The 16,612-nt window shown below is 41.1% G+C and overlaps 1 protein-coding gene across 1 annotated transcript in view; it reads right to left on the bottom strand.

Moving 5' to 3' along the window:
- The window catches only part of KYAT3 (kynurenine aminotransferase 3), a 52,467-nt gene extending 36,160 nt beyond the window's left edge, over window positions 1–16,307 (bottom strand). Inside the window, exons 1-2 of the mRNA XM_036256217.1 lie at window positions 16,289–16,307; window positions 11,137–11,236 (exon numbers count right to left, since the gene is read on the bottom strand). Coding sequence (XP_036112110.1) covers window positions 11,137–11,235 — 99 coding nt within the window. The 5' untranslated portion in view covers window position 11,236; window positions 16,289–16,307. The remainder of the gene's footprint in view (window positions 1–11,136; window positions 11,237–16,288) is intronic.
- Window positions 16,308–16,612: the final 305 nt, after the last annotated feature.

Below are 16,612 nucleotides of genomic sequence, written 5' to 3'. Positions count from 1 at the left end.
ATAATGTTAGATATATATTTTTTCTTAGTCATACAAATTTCACTTTTAATTGGTAGGTAGGCAGTATTTCAGGTTGATCATAATAGTTTAAGGGACCTTTGGGACATGAAGTATACCAACATACCCATCACAGGGGTACCAGAAGAAGAAAAGAGCAAGCAAAGGATCGAGAACATATTTGAAGAAATAATGACTAAAAACTTCCCTAACCTGGTGAAGGAAAATGAAACACAAACCCAGGAAATGCAGAGTCCCAAATAAGATGAACCTAAAAAGGCTGACACCAAGACATGTCATAATTAAAATATAGGTTAAAGACAAAAAAAAAATCCCAAAAGCAGCAAGAGAAAAGCAATTAGTTGCCCAGAAAGGAGCTCCCATAGAACTGTCAGATAATTCCCAACAGAAACCTCTCAGGTCAGAAGGGACTGGTATGACATATTCAAAGCAATGAAAAGCAAGTACCTACAACCAAGCCTACTTTACCCAGCAAGGTTATCATTTAAAATGGAATGAGAAATAGAGCTTCCCAGACAAGAAAAAGCTAAAGGAGTTTGTTACCCCCGAAACAAGATTCCCATAAATGTTAAAGGGTCTTCTTTTTTTTTTCCTCCAATTTTTATTAATTTATTTTTTTGTTACAGATGTTTCTCCTTTTCCCTCTCTAGACCCCATCCTCCCCTCCCCCCGTAGCATCGTGTCTATGTCCATTGGTTACACATACATGCATAGAAGTTCTTTGGTTCATCTCATCCATCCTCCCTGGCCCCCTACTCTGAGGTGTGTCAGTCTGAACCATACTACTTCCTATGTCTCTGGGTCTATTTCCTTCATCAACCCACTTTATTCATTATATTCCACAAATAAATGAGATCATGTGGTATTTGTCTTCCTCTGATTGGCTTATTTCACTTAGCAAAATGCTCTAGAGGTCCCTCCATGTTGTCTCAAAGGATGAGAGATCTTTTTTTCTTACAGCTGCATAGTATTACATTGTGTATATGTACCACAGCTTTTTTATCCACTCATCTGTTAATGGACATTTGGGCTGATTCCAGTTCTTAGCAATTGTAAATAGTGCTGCTATGAACATAGGGGTACATACATTCTTTCTGGTGCTTCAGGCTTCTTAGGGTATATTCCTAGAAGTGGCATCACTGGGTCAAATAGCAATTCAATTTTTAATTTTTTGAGGAAACACCATACTGTTTTCCATAGTGGCTGCACCAGTCTGCATTCCCACCAGCAGTGTACTAGAGTCCCCTTTTCTCCACACCCTCGCCAGCACTTGTTGTTTGATGATTTGTTGATGGCGGCCATTCTGACAGGTGTGAGGTGATACCTCATTGGTGTTTTAATTTGCATCTCTCTGATGATTAGTGATGTTGAGCATTTCTTCATATGTGTCTTGGCCATTCGTATGTCTTTCTTGGAAAGGTGTCCATTTAGCTCCTCAGCCCATTTTTAAATTGGGTTTTGTCTTTCTTTTGTTGACTTGTATGAGCACTCTATATATTTTGGAAATCAACCCTTTTTCTGATGTATCATTGGTGATCATGCTCTCCCATACAGTGGGTTCCCTTTCCATTTTGATGGTTTTTTCTTTTGCTGTGCAGAAGCTTTTGAGTTTGATATAGTCCCATGTGTTCATCGTCTCCTTTGTTTCTATTGCCTTAGGTGATGTATCAGTGAAAATTCTGCTGCATATGATGTCTGAAATTTTGTTGCCTACATTTTCTTCTATGATTTTTATGAATTCATGAGTCACATTTAAGTCTTTTATTCATTTTGAGTTTATTCTTGTGTATGGTGTAAGTTGATGGTCTAATTTCATTTTTTTTGCATATAGCTGTCCAATTTTCCCAACATCATTTATTAAAGAGGTTGTCTTTACTCCACTGTATGCTCTTGCCACCTTTGTCAAATATTAATTGAGCATAATGTTTTGGGTCCATTTCTGGGTTCTCTGTTCTATTTCATTAATCTATATGCCTGTTCTTGTGCCAGTACAGGCTGTTTTGATTACAGTAGCTTTGTAGTATAACCCGATATCTGGTATTGTGATCCCACCTACTTTGTCCTTTTTTCCCCAAGATTGCTGTGGCTAATTGGGGTCTTTTTTGGTTCCATATGAACTTTTGAAGTATTTGTTCTAGTTCTGTGAAATATGTTGTTGGTATTTTGATGGGGACTGCATTGAATCTATAGATTGCTTTGGGTAGTATGGACATTTTAATGATGTTAATTTTTCCAATCCATGAACAAGGTATGTGGTTCTACTCTTTAATATCTTCCTCTATTTCTTTTTTCAATGTCCTGTAGTTTTCTGCAAATAGGTCCTTTACTTCTTTGGTTAAGTTTATTCCTAGGTATCTTAATTTTTTTGCTGCAATGGTAAATGGGATTTTTTTAAGTTTCTCTTTCTGTGAGTTCATTATTGGTGTATAAGAATGCCATCGATTTCTTGATGTTAATTTTGTATCCTGCTACCTTGCTGAATTCGTTTATTAAATCTAGCAGATTTTCGATGGGATCTATAGGGTTTTCTATGTATAATATCATGTCATCTGCGAATAATGACAGTTTCACTTCCTCCTTTCCAATTTGGATCCCTTTTATTTTTTTCTTCATGTCTGATTGCTGTGGCTAAGACTTCCACTACTATGTTAAATAAGAGTGGTGAAAGTGGGCATCCCTGTTCTTAAGGGAAATGCTTTTAGTTTTTGCCCACTGAGTATGATGTTGGCTGTAGGTTTTTCATATATGGCCTTTATTATGTCGAGATATGATCCCTCTATTCCCACATTGCTGAGCGTTTTTATCAGAAATGGGTGCTGGATTTTGTCGAATGTTTTTTCAGTCTATTGATATGATCTTTTTTTTTTTTTTTCATTTGTCTTCAGATAGAACAAGAGAGAGTAAGGGAGGAAGAAAGAGAGAGAGACATCAATGTGAGAGAGACGCATCAAGTGGTCGCCACTCACACAACTCCAACTGGGTCTGGGGACAAACTGCAATTGAGGTACGTGCCCTTAGCAGGAACTGAATCCGGGACTCTTTGGTCTGCAGGCCGACGCTCTAACTGCTGAGCCAAACTGGCCAGGGTAATCATATGGGTTGTATCTTTCATTTTGTTTATGTGGTGTATCGCATTTATTGATTTGTGAATATTGTACCAGCCTTGCTTCCCAGGGATGAATTCCACTTGGTCATGGTGAATAAAATTCCTAATTGACTATCTAACCTTACAACTTAAAGAACTAGAAAGCAAACAAAAAGAAAACCCCAGAGCAAGCAGAAGAAAGGAAATAGAAAAGATCAGAGCAGAAATAAACGACAGAGACCAAAAATACAATTCAAAGGATCAATGAAACAAAGACATGGTTTTTTTAAAAAGATAAACACAATTGATGGACCCTTAGCTAGACTCCTCAAGAAACAGAGAGAGAACCCAAATACACAAAATCAGAAATGAAAGAGGAGAAGTAACAACTGACACCACAGAAATACAAAGGATCGTTAACAAATACGATGAACAATTATACAGCAACAAATTAGACAATCTAAGTGAAATGGACAAAATTCTAGAAACATACTGAACTGAACCCAGAAAAGACAGAAAACTTGAAGAGACCAATAACAACCAAGGAAATTGAAGATATAATCAAGACTCTCCCAGCAAGCAAAAACCCAGGCCCGGATGGCTTCACGGGGAAGTTTTACCGAACATTCAAAGAAGAACTAACACCCATTCTCCTCAAACAATTCCAAAAAATTCAAGAAGAAGGAAGACTCCCAAACTCGTTTCATGAAGCCAGCATAATTCTAATTCCAACACCAGAAACAGACACTACAAAGAAAGAAAACTGCAGGCCAATATTCCTGATGAACATAGATGCCAAAATCCTGAACAGAATACTAGCAAATCAGATCTAGCAATACATTAAAGGCTCTTCTTTACGAAGAAAAACAATCAAACAAACAAACAAAAACCCCAGAGATTCATAGTTAAAAGAATAAAATGGCCATAAATACATACCAATCAATAACCACTTTAAATGTAAATGGCTTAAATGTTCCAATCAAGACATAGGGTAGCTGAATGGATAAGAAAACAAGACCCATATATATGCTTGCTATAAGACACCCAACTCAAAACAAAAGAAACACACAGACTAAAAGAAAAGGGATAGAAACAGATATTTCATGCAAATGGAAATGAAAAAAAGCTGGAGCCTGGCTGGTGTGGCACAGTGGATTGAGTGCTGACCCAATGTGACTAACAAGTCCTGATTTGATTCCCGGACAAAGCATATGCCCAGGTTGTGGGCTTGACCCCAGTAGGGAGTATGCAGGAGGCAGCCGATCAATGGCTCTTTCATATCGATGTTTCTATCTCTCTCTCTAAAATATCAATAAAAACATATTTAAAAAAAAGAAAAGAGCCCTGGCCGGTTTGGCTCAGCGGTTAGAGCGTCGGCCTGTGGTCCGGAGAGACCCGGGTTCGGTTCCCGCTAAGGGCACGTACTTCGGTTGCGGTTTGTCCCCGGCCCTGGTTGGTCGTGTGGGTGGCAGCCACTCGATGTGTTCCTTTCACGTCGATGTTTCTCTCTCTCTCTCTCTTCCTCTCTCTCCCTCCCACTCTATCTGTACAAAAAATGGAAAAATGTCCTCAGATGAGGATTAAAAAAAAAAGAAAAGAAAAGAAAAGAATAAAAGTTAGAGTAGCGCCCTGGCCGGTTTGGCTCAGCGGTTAGAGCGTCGGCCTGCGGTCCGGAGAGACCTGGGTTCGGTTCCCGCTAAGGGCGCGTACCTCAGTTGCAGTTTGTCCCCGGCCCTGGTCGGTTGTGTGGGTGGCAGCCACTCGATGTGTCCCTTCACATCGATGTTTCTCTCTCTTTCTCTCTGTTCCTCTCTCTCCCTCCCACTCCACCTGAACAAAAAATGGAAAAATGTCCTCTGGTGAGGATAAAAAAAAAAAAGTTAGAGTAGCAACATTTGTATATGAGGAAATACTTTCTTTTTTATTACAGATATTTCTCATTTTTTCCCCCATTGACACCCTCCTCCCCCTCCCCCCTTCCCCACCCCCAGTTTTGTTGTCTATGTTCATTGGTCATGCATACATATATGAACGTTATGTGGTTTATCTTTCCCTCCCAACCCCCCCTCCTCCGAGTCTTGTCAGTCTGTACCCCACTTCTATGTCTCTGGATTAATTTTGTTCAGCAGTTTGTTTAGTTCATTATATTCCACAAATAAGTGAGATCATGTGATGTTTGTCTTTCTCTGGTTGACTTGTTTCGCTTAGCATAATACTCTCCAGGTCCTTCCATGCTATCTCAAAGGATAAGAGATCTTTCTTTCTTACAGCTGCATAGTATTCCATTGTGTACATGTACCACAGGTTTTTAATCCACTCATCTACTGATGGACACTTGGGTTGTTTCCAGATCTTAGCTATTGTAAATAGTGCTGCTATGAACACAGGGGTACATATATTCTTTTTTGTTGTTGTTGTTCAGATAGAGTGGGAGGAAGAGAGAGAGAGAAACATCGACGTGAAAGGGACACATCGAGTGGCTGCCAGCCACACGACCCATCCAGGGCCGGGGATAAACTGCAACCGAGGTAAGTGCCCTTAGCGGGAACCGAACCTGGGTCTCTCTGGACCGCAGGCTGACGCTCTAACCACTGAGCCAAACCAGCCAGGGCGGTACATATATTCTTTTTGATTGGTGTTTCAGGCTTCTTAGGGTATATTCCTAGAAGTGGGATCACTGGGTCAAATGGAAGTTCAATTTTTAATTTTTTGAGGAAACACCATACTGTTTTCCATAGTGGCTGCACCAGTCTGCATTCCCACCAGCAGTGTACTAGAGTCCCCTTTTCTCCACACCCTCACCAACACTTGTTGTTTGATGATTTGTTGATGGCGGCCATTCTGAGAGGTGTGAGGTGATACTTCATTGGTGTTTTAATTTGCATCTCTCTGATGATTAGTGATGTTGAGCATTTCTTCATATGTCTCTTGGCCATTTATTTGTTCTTTTTGGACAAACTATCGGCATTGGGTGACAACAATGTGTCAATGTAGGTTCACTGATATGCACCAGTGTGGTGGCAGATATTGATAATGGGGGAGGCTATATATGTTGGGGTTCAGGGGTATATACCAGAACTCTGTTGTTTCTGTTCAATTTTGTTCTGAACCTATAATGCTCTAAATATAGTCTATTAAAGTAAAAAGAAAAAAAAATTAAAGAGAGTGGCCAGGGTGTTGTGAAGTCATGTCTTCTTTCTCCCTTTGGACAGAATGCTCCTCAATCAAGCAGACTAATAGAACTATCGCAGATTATGGATGTTTTCACACATTCAAAAAACAAAAACAAAAAAACCCAGACAAATCACATTCTTCTGCCACTAGATGGCACAGGAAAATAACGGAATGTTCTGTGGTGAAAGAACTGAAAACTCAGGTGGAAATGCAAAGCAGGGACAGTCGACTTAGACAGGGATGGGGAAACCCAGTCATAATGAACTCAAAGGCACTCACATGTAACGAACGGGGACTTGTAAGCAACATATACATAGTTGCTTTATTTTATGATTACTTGTGCTCCATGTGTTGTAGCTCTTTGATATTTGTTGACTAAACAAGTGAGTGAAAGTGAAGGAAATTGAATCCCCTCTGAGAGATAATATACTGCAGAAAAAAATTGTACTTTAATGGAAAACTATGCAGTGGAGGTAGTAATGGCTTACAGATCGGATTCTGGTAGGGCGAGAATTGGGCTGAGATCTTTTGCACCTTTGGAAACTGAAGGTAATTTGTAGGCACGCAAACTCAGGTTCCCGCCAGGCTGTGGAAAACTGATTTTACCTTCATTTGCAATCCAATTCCTTTATTATATAAAAATTTGTGCTTTTGACTTTCCCTTGGAACTGGTTATAACTTCTGCTTTGTCCTCTCGCATTGCATAAATAAAATAAAAATCTTTAGTACATGTTCATTTTTATATTTGTAGGAGTCATGACTTTGCCTTTTTCTGAAAATTGCCTTTCAACCATACCTTTAGAGAAACAAGCTTACTGGAAACAAGGTTTCTCTAAACTGGCCAGCTGATAGAGTAGGTGAACTCACAGCTGGAGGACCAGGAACTGGAGCTGAGGGCAGGCAGAGCTCACCACCCCCAAATATGCCTTTGGGATATTGATTCAGGTTATTTTTAAGAAAAAGAAAGACTCAGGAAAAACCTATGACTTTCCCCCAAGCTGCCTAAAAGAATTTAGATAGAGGATCCATTCCAGGAAGGGAGACATTATAAATAACTCTAGTTTAATATAAAGTAAGTGTGATAGCAAGATTTTGATCAAAGTCGTCTCTGTATCCCACTGTTAAAGACAGCCCAGCAAACAATTATTTACCAAACATTTGCTTTTCCATTTCCATGTGACCAACAGTTTAAACCCATTAGGACAATTCATGGAAACGTGGACTTGAAACTGAGAGACAGGTAATTTCTGCTGGGCACTTCTACCCAGAAGAGATCTAAAGCCGATCTGGGGGAAGCCTGTACCCAGCCCCTCAGAGCCCAGCCGAGCTCTGTGCCCTGGAATATATGCCTATGTTCTAATTGAAATTTCCAAGGTTGTTTAATGCAAAGAGCTTTCAAGCCAGATCGATCTTAGTTCAAAATAAAACATCAAAACTATATTAACGGTGTGACAGTAGGCAGGTTACTTAACTTCTCTGAAACTCAGTTTCCTCATTTATGAAAAAGGAAAATGAATGCCTACCCCTTGCAGTTGTCATGATGATTAAATGAGTTAAAGTGGAAAAACAAAGTTCTTGGTACGTACCATGTACTCAAAAACTAGTGCCCACTCAGCAGGTGGAAAAGATTGTCTTAGATAGAAGCAGGACAAGTAACTTTATACCACAGGAGTCAGGAGTTTGTGGCATATACACTAAGTGCAGAACAGATAATGTTTTTATATAAAAAAATAGGGCTGTGGACAGACAGAAGAAGGGAAAATTTCTGTCTCAGTTGCTATAAAATAAATGTTGTTGTGCTTCTCTGGTGGGCATGCAAATTTTAGAAGTCCTTTTTTTAAATCCTCACCTGAAGATATTTTCCCATTTATCTTCAGATTGAGTGCGAGAGAGAGAGAGAAATATCGATGTGAGAGAGACACATCAACTGATTGCCCCCCGAATGACCCTGACTAGAACCAGGATTGAACTGCAGCAGGGGTACGTGCCCTTGACTGGAATCGAACCCATGACTCTTTGGTCTGCAGGCTGACACTCTAACTGCTGAGCCAAACTGGTGAGGGGTAGTTCTTTAATAATAATAATAATTTAGAGAAGTTTGAGGTTTGTAGCAAAATTGAGTGCAAAGTACAGAGAGTTCCCATATACTCCCTGCTCCCACATACACACAGCCTCCTCCACCAACAACATCCCCATCAGACTGGTACATTTGTTACAACTGACAGCCAACATTTACACCTCATCACATGTCATGTCCATGGTTTACATTAGGTTTCACTCCTGGTCTACTCTCTATGAGTTTGAACAGATATGTTACATGCATCCACCCTTAGTGCACACAGAACAGTTTCCCTGAGAGGTCTCACTTAGGAAGGCTATTTTGAAGACAAATAGACAATGGATTATTAATGGGAGAAGAATAGAAAACCAATGGGCTATAAATTCAATCTGAATGTCTAACCTTAAATGAAGACTAGCCTAACAAAAGGTGACACGAGCTCAGCTGGTGTGGCTCAGTGGTTGAACGTCGACCCATGCACTAAGAGGTCGCCAGTTTGATTCCCGGTCAGGGCGCATGCCCAGATTGTGGGCCAAATCCCCAATAGGGGACATGCAGGAGGCACCCAATTGATGTCCCCCCCCCTTCCTCTCTCTCTAAAATCAATAAAGAAAAAAAAAAAGGTGACACGGTTAGAGAGCAGGAGTTGGTGCTTCATGAGACCTCTCATGAACAATTACTTCCTCCTCCTTTCTTCCCTCCCTCCCATCCATCCATCCACCCATCTCTCTCTCATCTACTAGTTTGTTCTTTGGCTTTCTGGCACCAGAGCTTAATATAAATGTTACCTCCCAAGTTTCTATGCCTTTAAGGTCTAGGTGCCCAAATAGGGGACAGACAGTGATTTTTGTCTTGGGTTTGTCTTGTTTCTTTTCTTGCTCTATAGCACTATTTTTCCCTTAAGGTTTAAAATGTTATTTATTTAAAGTCACAGAGGCAACATAAATGTTTTTTTTTGGGGGAAAAAAAAGTAAATGAAAGTACAGCCCATTGCCCATTACTACATTCCCTTACTCAGAGGTAACCTTTATAGTACATTTTCTTTTTAAAATTTTCTTAAATTTATTGATTTGAGAAAGAGAGAAAGGGGGAGATAGAAGAGTGAGAAACATCGATCTGCCTCCCGCAAGTGCCCAGACTAGGCATAGAAACTGCAACCTGGGCATGTGCCCTAACCAGGGTCACTACCCTTGGGTGCCTGGGACTAAGCTCCAACCAACTGAGCCACACCGGCCAGGGCTAACTGTGTGACTGTTTTAACTGCAAAGGCTCTGACAAAAGGCAGGGATCTTTCTGATGTGATTGTTCAAGACAGAAAGGGTTGAATTCTATCCCAGGTAATCTGCAAATATGAATAAAGCATAGTTAGTGGTTGTTACCTGGGATGTACATTAGAACCACCTGGAAAATGTTTTCAAAATACACTCCAGACTTATAGAATGAGATTTTTGTCAGGATGGGTCCCTGAGCACGTACATTCTAACTGAGCTCCGCACATAATTCTGCACACACAGTCTTGATTTAATACCATGCCTTTAACGGATCACCCTGAGTGATCGTACCCACCTCCTGGGCTTCAGCCTCTGCATGGAGGGCTTAAATTAAGGTAGCCACGCTGGTAACAAAGATGACAGAACCTAACACATTTATGAAGTAGAAATCATAGTATTTGCACACAGAGGGAGAAGTTGGTGATGGTTTTTATGAAAATTTCAAACTTACATAAAAGTTGAGAGGTTACTATTAGCTTGAACAATATGAAACTGCCAATATTTACCCATTTTGACCTACAAAATGACAATTTCATGATTGAACATGTTACACAGATTCAATAATTATCAATATTTTGCCTCATTGGCAAAATTTCTACTGTCTTAATTTTTATTGCTGAGTAAGTTTAAAGCAAATCCTAGACCTTAAGTAATTTCACCCATATATACTTGGCATATATCTCTAAAAAATATCAACAGTTTCCTATATAACTTCAATGCCATTATCACACCTAATTAACAATAATTCCTGTGTATCATCTAATACCCAATACATATTCATATTTCTCTGATTATCTTTAAAAATCTCTTTTTACATTTAGATGGAATAAACCAAGTTCCTAGCAAGGTCAACACATTGTTTTGGTGGTTGTGATTCTCAAGCCTGTCTTCATCCCAGAGCAGTCTTTCCAAAACACTGCTTTTCTACATTTTTCTCATGCCACTGACTTGTTGAAGAAACCGGATCAATTATTTACCCTGGGTTATGATAGTCGTGGTGGTAACAAAAAGATTTGTTTGCTTTTCCATGATGTCACCTGGTCCTCAATCTGCCATATTTCCTGTAATCCTGAAGTCACAGGGTCAGACTTATAGTCACTGTGCTATCCTTTCTCGAGTGTACAGAGCCTACTCTTCAGAGTGTGAGAGCCAGACAAGGGTGAGTATGGTATCTTGGTTATGACACTGATCAGCTGTGTAACCTTTGGCAAGTTACTAAACCTATCTAAGCCTCCACTGTTTCATTTGCAAGATAAGAAGGTAACAATTCATAACTTGAAGAGTTCTATAAAGATAAAATGAGGTAACGAATACACAATAAATGCCCAATACCATGCCTGACACATAGACGGCCAGCAGTTGCTCAGTGAATGTCAGTTCTCAACAACGACAAGAGATGACTCCAGCTTATATACCAGAAATACTCATTCCAATAAAATATGTATAAAATATCTGAAAAATTGTACTTTTTTTTTGACATCACGGAATGTGTACAATAATTTATCTGCAAGCAATCAAGCAATACCTACAGCAGAAGTGGAGCGTCTGAAGATTTCTGAAGAATAAACTGTCTCCAGGAATTTCGCTCTACTGCCAAGGAAGCAGAGTCTCCTCTGGGCCAAAAACATGCTACAGGATAAAAGAAGAACTTATAAGGGAGTGAATATATGATACTTACATTGCTATCAGATAGTTATAGCTAGTCGGCAGACCATAAGCTTATATCAAAAAACTTTGATAGTTTTTCTTCTCTATGATACACTCACATATCCACAATCATTCTAATAATATCCTCTTATACAAATTTATGCATGTTATTTTAAACTAGACATCTGTAAGGATATTGTAAATTAAAAAAATAAGGCTGTAATTTAGTCAAGAGCATTAAGTAAAAGTTCCATTTCTAGTATCTGTAAAATCCAGAATTTTTCAGTCTAAAAACCATTCAGAATTGTCTGGATAATAGTCATGAGTAAAAGCACAATCTCTAACAGTAAAGTTGTTAAAAGCAGGTTATTTAGGAAGTTGCTTGAAAAGGATTTTATCATGTTCTTGACGAATAAAAATCTATAAATGAGTCTCAGTTTATTCTCTCAGATGGTACGTCCCTACCAGGGGATGGCATTTCCTCTATCTGATCAAACTTGAAAAAAGAGACTCTCTAAGAATCCAAAGAGACCACTGAAGCTAGCTCTGAATCTCTTTAAATTACCACATGTTAAGGCTACAGAAAGCATTAGATATAGAAAGTAATATATTGGATGTTACTTAAAAAGTGCTGACCATGTGATTAAAATCTCAGCTTAAATGACAGCCTCTTAGCCATTCTGTATCACATCAGCCTATTTTAATTCTCTGCAAAGCACTTTTTGTGTGCGTCTGTTTGTGTGGCTGGCCACTCACTCACTCACAAATTTAAAACATAAACTCCATGAGCAGGTATGTTAAATTCACCTCTGTATTCTCAGGCATATATTGGGTATTCGATAAGTTAATGTATTAAATGACTGAATGAATACATAAAATCACATCATAAATTGATGATTTACATGGATTATTTATAAATCATGCTATAAAATATTGATTCCTTTTGGGAAGCAAATAATTATCCCTTATGTTTTATGTCTTTCAAGTCAAAGACCAGGTTTTCTTAAATCAAGGCAAGCCTATTCTGTGTCACTAATTGTTCTGATCAGAAGTAAAATATTAACTGGGTTGGGCAGTAGGGATAGTTTTAAGGAAAATTACCAAACAACAGGAAATATACAGAGCAATCTTTCATCAGTATCATGGAGTTACTTGATTTAGGACAACACTTTTTTTCAGCAAATAAAGATCTATTTAGATTCAACCAAATTTCTTTGGTATTAAGCAAAGTAAAAGCAAAATGCTTTCTTGCAAGTACACAAATGAGAGTAACCACTTCTAGCTTCTTGAGATAAACTGGGGTAAAACAGGACTAGGAATCAGGATACCGGGATTCTAATCCTTACTCTTGATATTAAAAAAAAAAAAAAGGTTTCTATCTTCAGACAAGTCACTGACTCTTGTTGAGCCTCAGTTTCCCCATATTTCAAAACAGATGAATAAATGAATCCTTGGTTTGAAGATCATCTTAGAAGGTACTGTAAATCACTGGCTGATCATACATGGAGGTGCAGCTCTTGGGAGACTTCACCCCAGGCTGGGTGAGCCATGCCCTCTGGTCATCAGGCCTGTCCCTATTCTCCTAAGGGAGTTGACAGTAAATCCAGTAAAATCCAGTTTCATCTGGAAATCCCAAGGCCTAAATCCCACATCTTCTCCAATGTCTTCGACAGTACATTACGTCCACAATGAAATGTACTGCCCTGGCAAATGACCCAGCTCTGCATTTCTCTTCTCCTTCCCAAACCTTTCACTCTCTTTTGGAATAGTTGCATCATAATCAGCCAATTCCATTATGTCTTTATGTTTTCAGAGTGTTCCCTGTACCTCCTTGCTTTAATTCAAACCTTATTTTCCCCAAAGGTACCGCTTCTATAGTCCTCAGTGTTGGCTTTTGTTCTTATATGTTCCACCTACCTCTTTTTGGCTGCCCACTTTATCACTGCTAGACTATTACTTTCCTCACCTGCCTCACTGATGTCATCTCCTGACCTGCTGATAACTCCCTGTCACTCATTAAGGATCTTGTCATTGAGCATACAGTTTTTTTCTCAACTCCAAGACCTGCGATCATCCAGGTAATTTCAATGTCTTCAGAGAGGACCCATGCAACAACTGGCATTCCATGTTCACTGCTCTTCCCCTTCGTTCCACCCTAGTCGCTCTCCTACAGTCATACCCTGCACTTTGCCATTACCTCAATATGGCCTAATCCCCAAATACTTGAAACATTCTGCTCTTTGGCCATAAACTACTTGTCCTTTCAATTTGCTTAATTATCCAAACTATTCTTCTTCTTCACTGTTAAGATTTCTAGGATGCTGCCTCTCCTTTGCCCAGTCAGCCCTTGCCTTCCTTTATTTTCCAACTTAGATGCCGATTCCACCACTTCAGTAATGTTCTTGACAGTGCCCTACCCGGCTGCAAAACCCTAGCCCTGGATGAACTCAACCGCAGTGTCTGTTTTTCCTGTGGCCCATGAAGCTGTGGCCTGCTGGAGAAAGTCACACGGGATAGGATGGATTTCACCACAAACTCATGGCTATTAATCTCAAATTGAACCCCAATCTTCTCCAGCATTTCTACTATATTTTATTTAAACTGCAGAATGGCAGAATATGCCAGCCCAAAATAATGCCTCTAAGCATAAGGATTATTTTGAGCTAAAGGCACTTGTCGAACAGCAGAGGTAAGAAGGGCGATCTCAAAAGCAAAACTTTAAAAAAGATATTTTATCAGCTGTCTCCTTTCTTCAATCTATACTCCTCAACCTGTGCAATCTGCCGTTTGTACCTCTTACTCCACAGGGGCAGCTCTTGCTTAGGTCAACTCTGACCTCCCTATTGTTGGACATTTTGCAAGTCTCACTTTCCTTGAGCTCTCTCTGCAGCTTTAGATACTGCTGGTCAACGTGTCTCCTCCCAGAAACACCGTGGTCCCTTGGCTTTTGATGTATGACAACCCCTCATTTTTCTCCTATCTCTCCCTAACCTGTCATTCAATGGTTGCATTCCTCAATATTCAGATCTGGGCTCTCTTTTCTTCTCACTAGGTAATCTCATTGTGGAAGGAATTGTGAGGGGTTGTTGAAAAATGGCTCCAAAGAAATCGAAGCTGGCGGACAGCTACAGATTAAATACCTCTGAAGGTATTTTTCTTCTGCACTTTAAATAAACACATTTTAGGTGGCACTTTTCTAATATAATCAACATTCCAAATATATATTCGCCAATAAGCTAAATAAATAAATAAGGAAATGTGGATGTCATTGAAAAGTGGGAGAAAAATCAAAAGGCATATGGCTTTTATTGTAAGTAAGATTTCCACTGTATTTTTCTAGTTTCTCCTTTAAAACAACGCTCTGTGAAGAAAACCAGGCAATTGTGAATCAGGGTGATATAGAAAAACTGATTATGGTATATGACACACAACTTAAACTCTATATTCAAATACTCATGACCAATAGAAAATTAAATTATTATTTATTTATTTTTTTTATCCTCATCTGAGGACATTTTTCCATTTTTTGTTCAGATAGAGTGGGAGGGAGAGAGAGAGAAACATCGACGTGAAAGGGACACATCGAGTGGCTGCCACCTGCACAACCCAACCAGGGCCGGGGACAAACTGCAACCGAGGTACATACCCTTAGCGGGAACAGAATCCGAGTCTCTCTGAAATGCTGAGCCAAACTGGCCAGGGCAAAAATTAAATTATTTATCATCATCGGAGCAGATTTAAAATGAAGATACGGCACGTATACCTGGCAGATTTGAAGCTGAAAAGGCTGGTCAATTGCTGGGGAGCAAAACTCGGAGCTAAAATGTAAGCAAGGTAGCTGAAATGAATTGTGAAAAGATTGAAGCTCTGGACTTAGAGCCAAATGATCAAATTACAACCACTCTATATAAGGGGACAAGAGGCTGGGAAAGATTTAGTTAATTTGACAAGGTCCAGAATATTCAGGTTAACTGAAAGCTCAAGGAAGATTTACTGTGAGGTGATCGCAAAATAGGATAGTGCTAAGAGTCTGGCCAAAGGAAAGGTCATCTGCAGTTCATGCTCTACCTGTTAGTCCACTTCCAGCACGTTTATAAGGTGCAGTTACAACAGAGGACATCTAGGAGGTGAACCAGGTACTGGCTGGTTTGTACAGTGGGAACAACAAGCCTCAAAGTCATGTCATTGGAGCAAGAGTGGAAAAAATTAGCTGTTTTTAGGTGGCACGACACTTATGGGGACCTGACTGTGAAACTGCCGAAGTGCTGTTCTGTGAAAATGGGGTTCGTGCAATTCTAAGTTTCTCCAAAGGAAAGAAGTATAGTTGATTGGTGAGTTAGCAGGAGTGAAGTTTTAGCACAACGTGAGATAAAACTTTCTGAGGGCCGACCTGCACCATTGGTGCCTGGTGTGGACGGGACCGAGCAGCCCCAATTCTTGCCTCGGGTCTCAGCGGGGGAGCCCCCATGTCCGGAGGTGGAGGACTGATTTCTGTACTGGGTGCGGGGCTCCCTCTTCTACAGCTGCTCGGACTCCAACAGTAACAGACTGGGCTGCTTCTTTCTTTTAACTAAAAACTTTAGATTCACTTATATGGCAGGTTAACAGCCTTTGTTTTCTTTTTTATTAAAAACCCCGGTTATGGACAAACTGGAGTCGGTGTTACCCTTCACGCTGTTTTCAAAATACCCAAACGTTCAAAATGAAGAACACAAAGGGCAATCGATGACCGGGGTCCAAGGGCCCTACTCTAGAAGGCCAGTCACCTCGGTGTCATCCCTCTCGGAGGGAACTGTCCAATCCAGCTCGGCCCCTCTGCAGCCGCCCCGAGGTCCGCCAGGGATCCGGGGCCCGGCCTCGCGCGCGCCTCCGCTCAGGAGGGCGAGTCCGAGTCGTCACGGGAATCCCGACCGGCTCTTCCTTCCAGCCCCGCCGGGCGCGCGTCGCCCTCCCGGCTGTCGCCCTGCACGACTCCGCCGGCCCGGACCGCGGTCTTCACTCGGCTCCGCCGTGCCCGCCTCGCGGCCCACTTACCTCCTTCGCGCAACCACCCTGCCTCCCGGGCTCGAGTCCCGCCTGGGCTCCGGGTCCTGGTGGGGTGGGATTGGGCGGCTGGGGCGCGGCGGGGGCGCGGCGGGGGCGCGGCGGGGGCGGGGCCGGGGCGGGGCCTGGCTGCGGAGTGGCCCGAGGGCGGCCGGGATCGCGAGCCGGATGGGACAGGACCGGCGTGGCCAGTGGGGCGGTGAAAGGCAGAGCCGAGGGAGAACGGAGGCGGGAGGGAGGCATCTGGAAGTGGCCGCGGAGGGCCCACGGGGTCTGGACTCCGGGCGCGACTGGCTGTGAGGTCTGCGGGGACCT

This window comes from Molossus molossus, unplaced genomic scaffold, assembly GCF_014108415.1.
Source record: "Molossus molossus isolate mMolMol1 unplaced genomic scaffold, mMolMol1.p scaffold_m16_p_12, whole genome shotgun sequence".
Classification (NCBI taxonomy): domain Eukaryota; kingdom Metazoa; phylum Chordata; class Mammalia; order Chiroptera; family Molossidae; genus Molossus; species Molossus molossus.
This window is presented reverse-complemented; position numbering and strand designations above follow the sequence as displayed.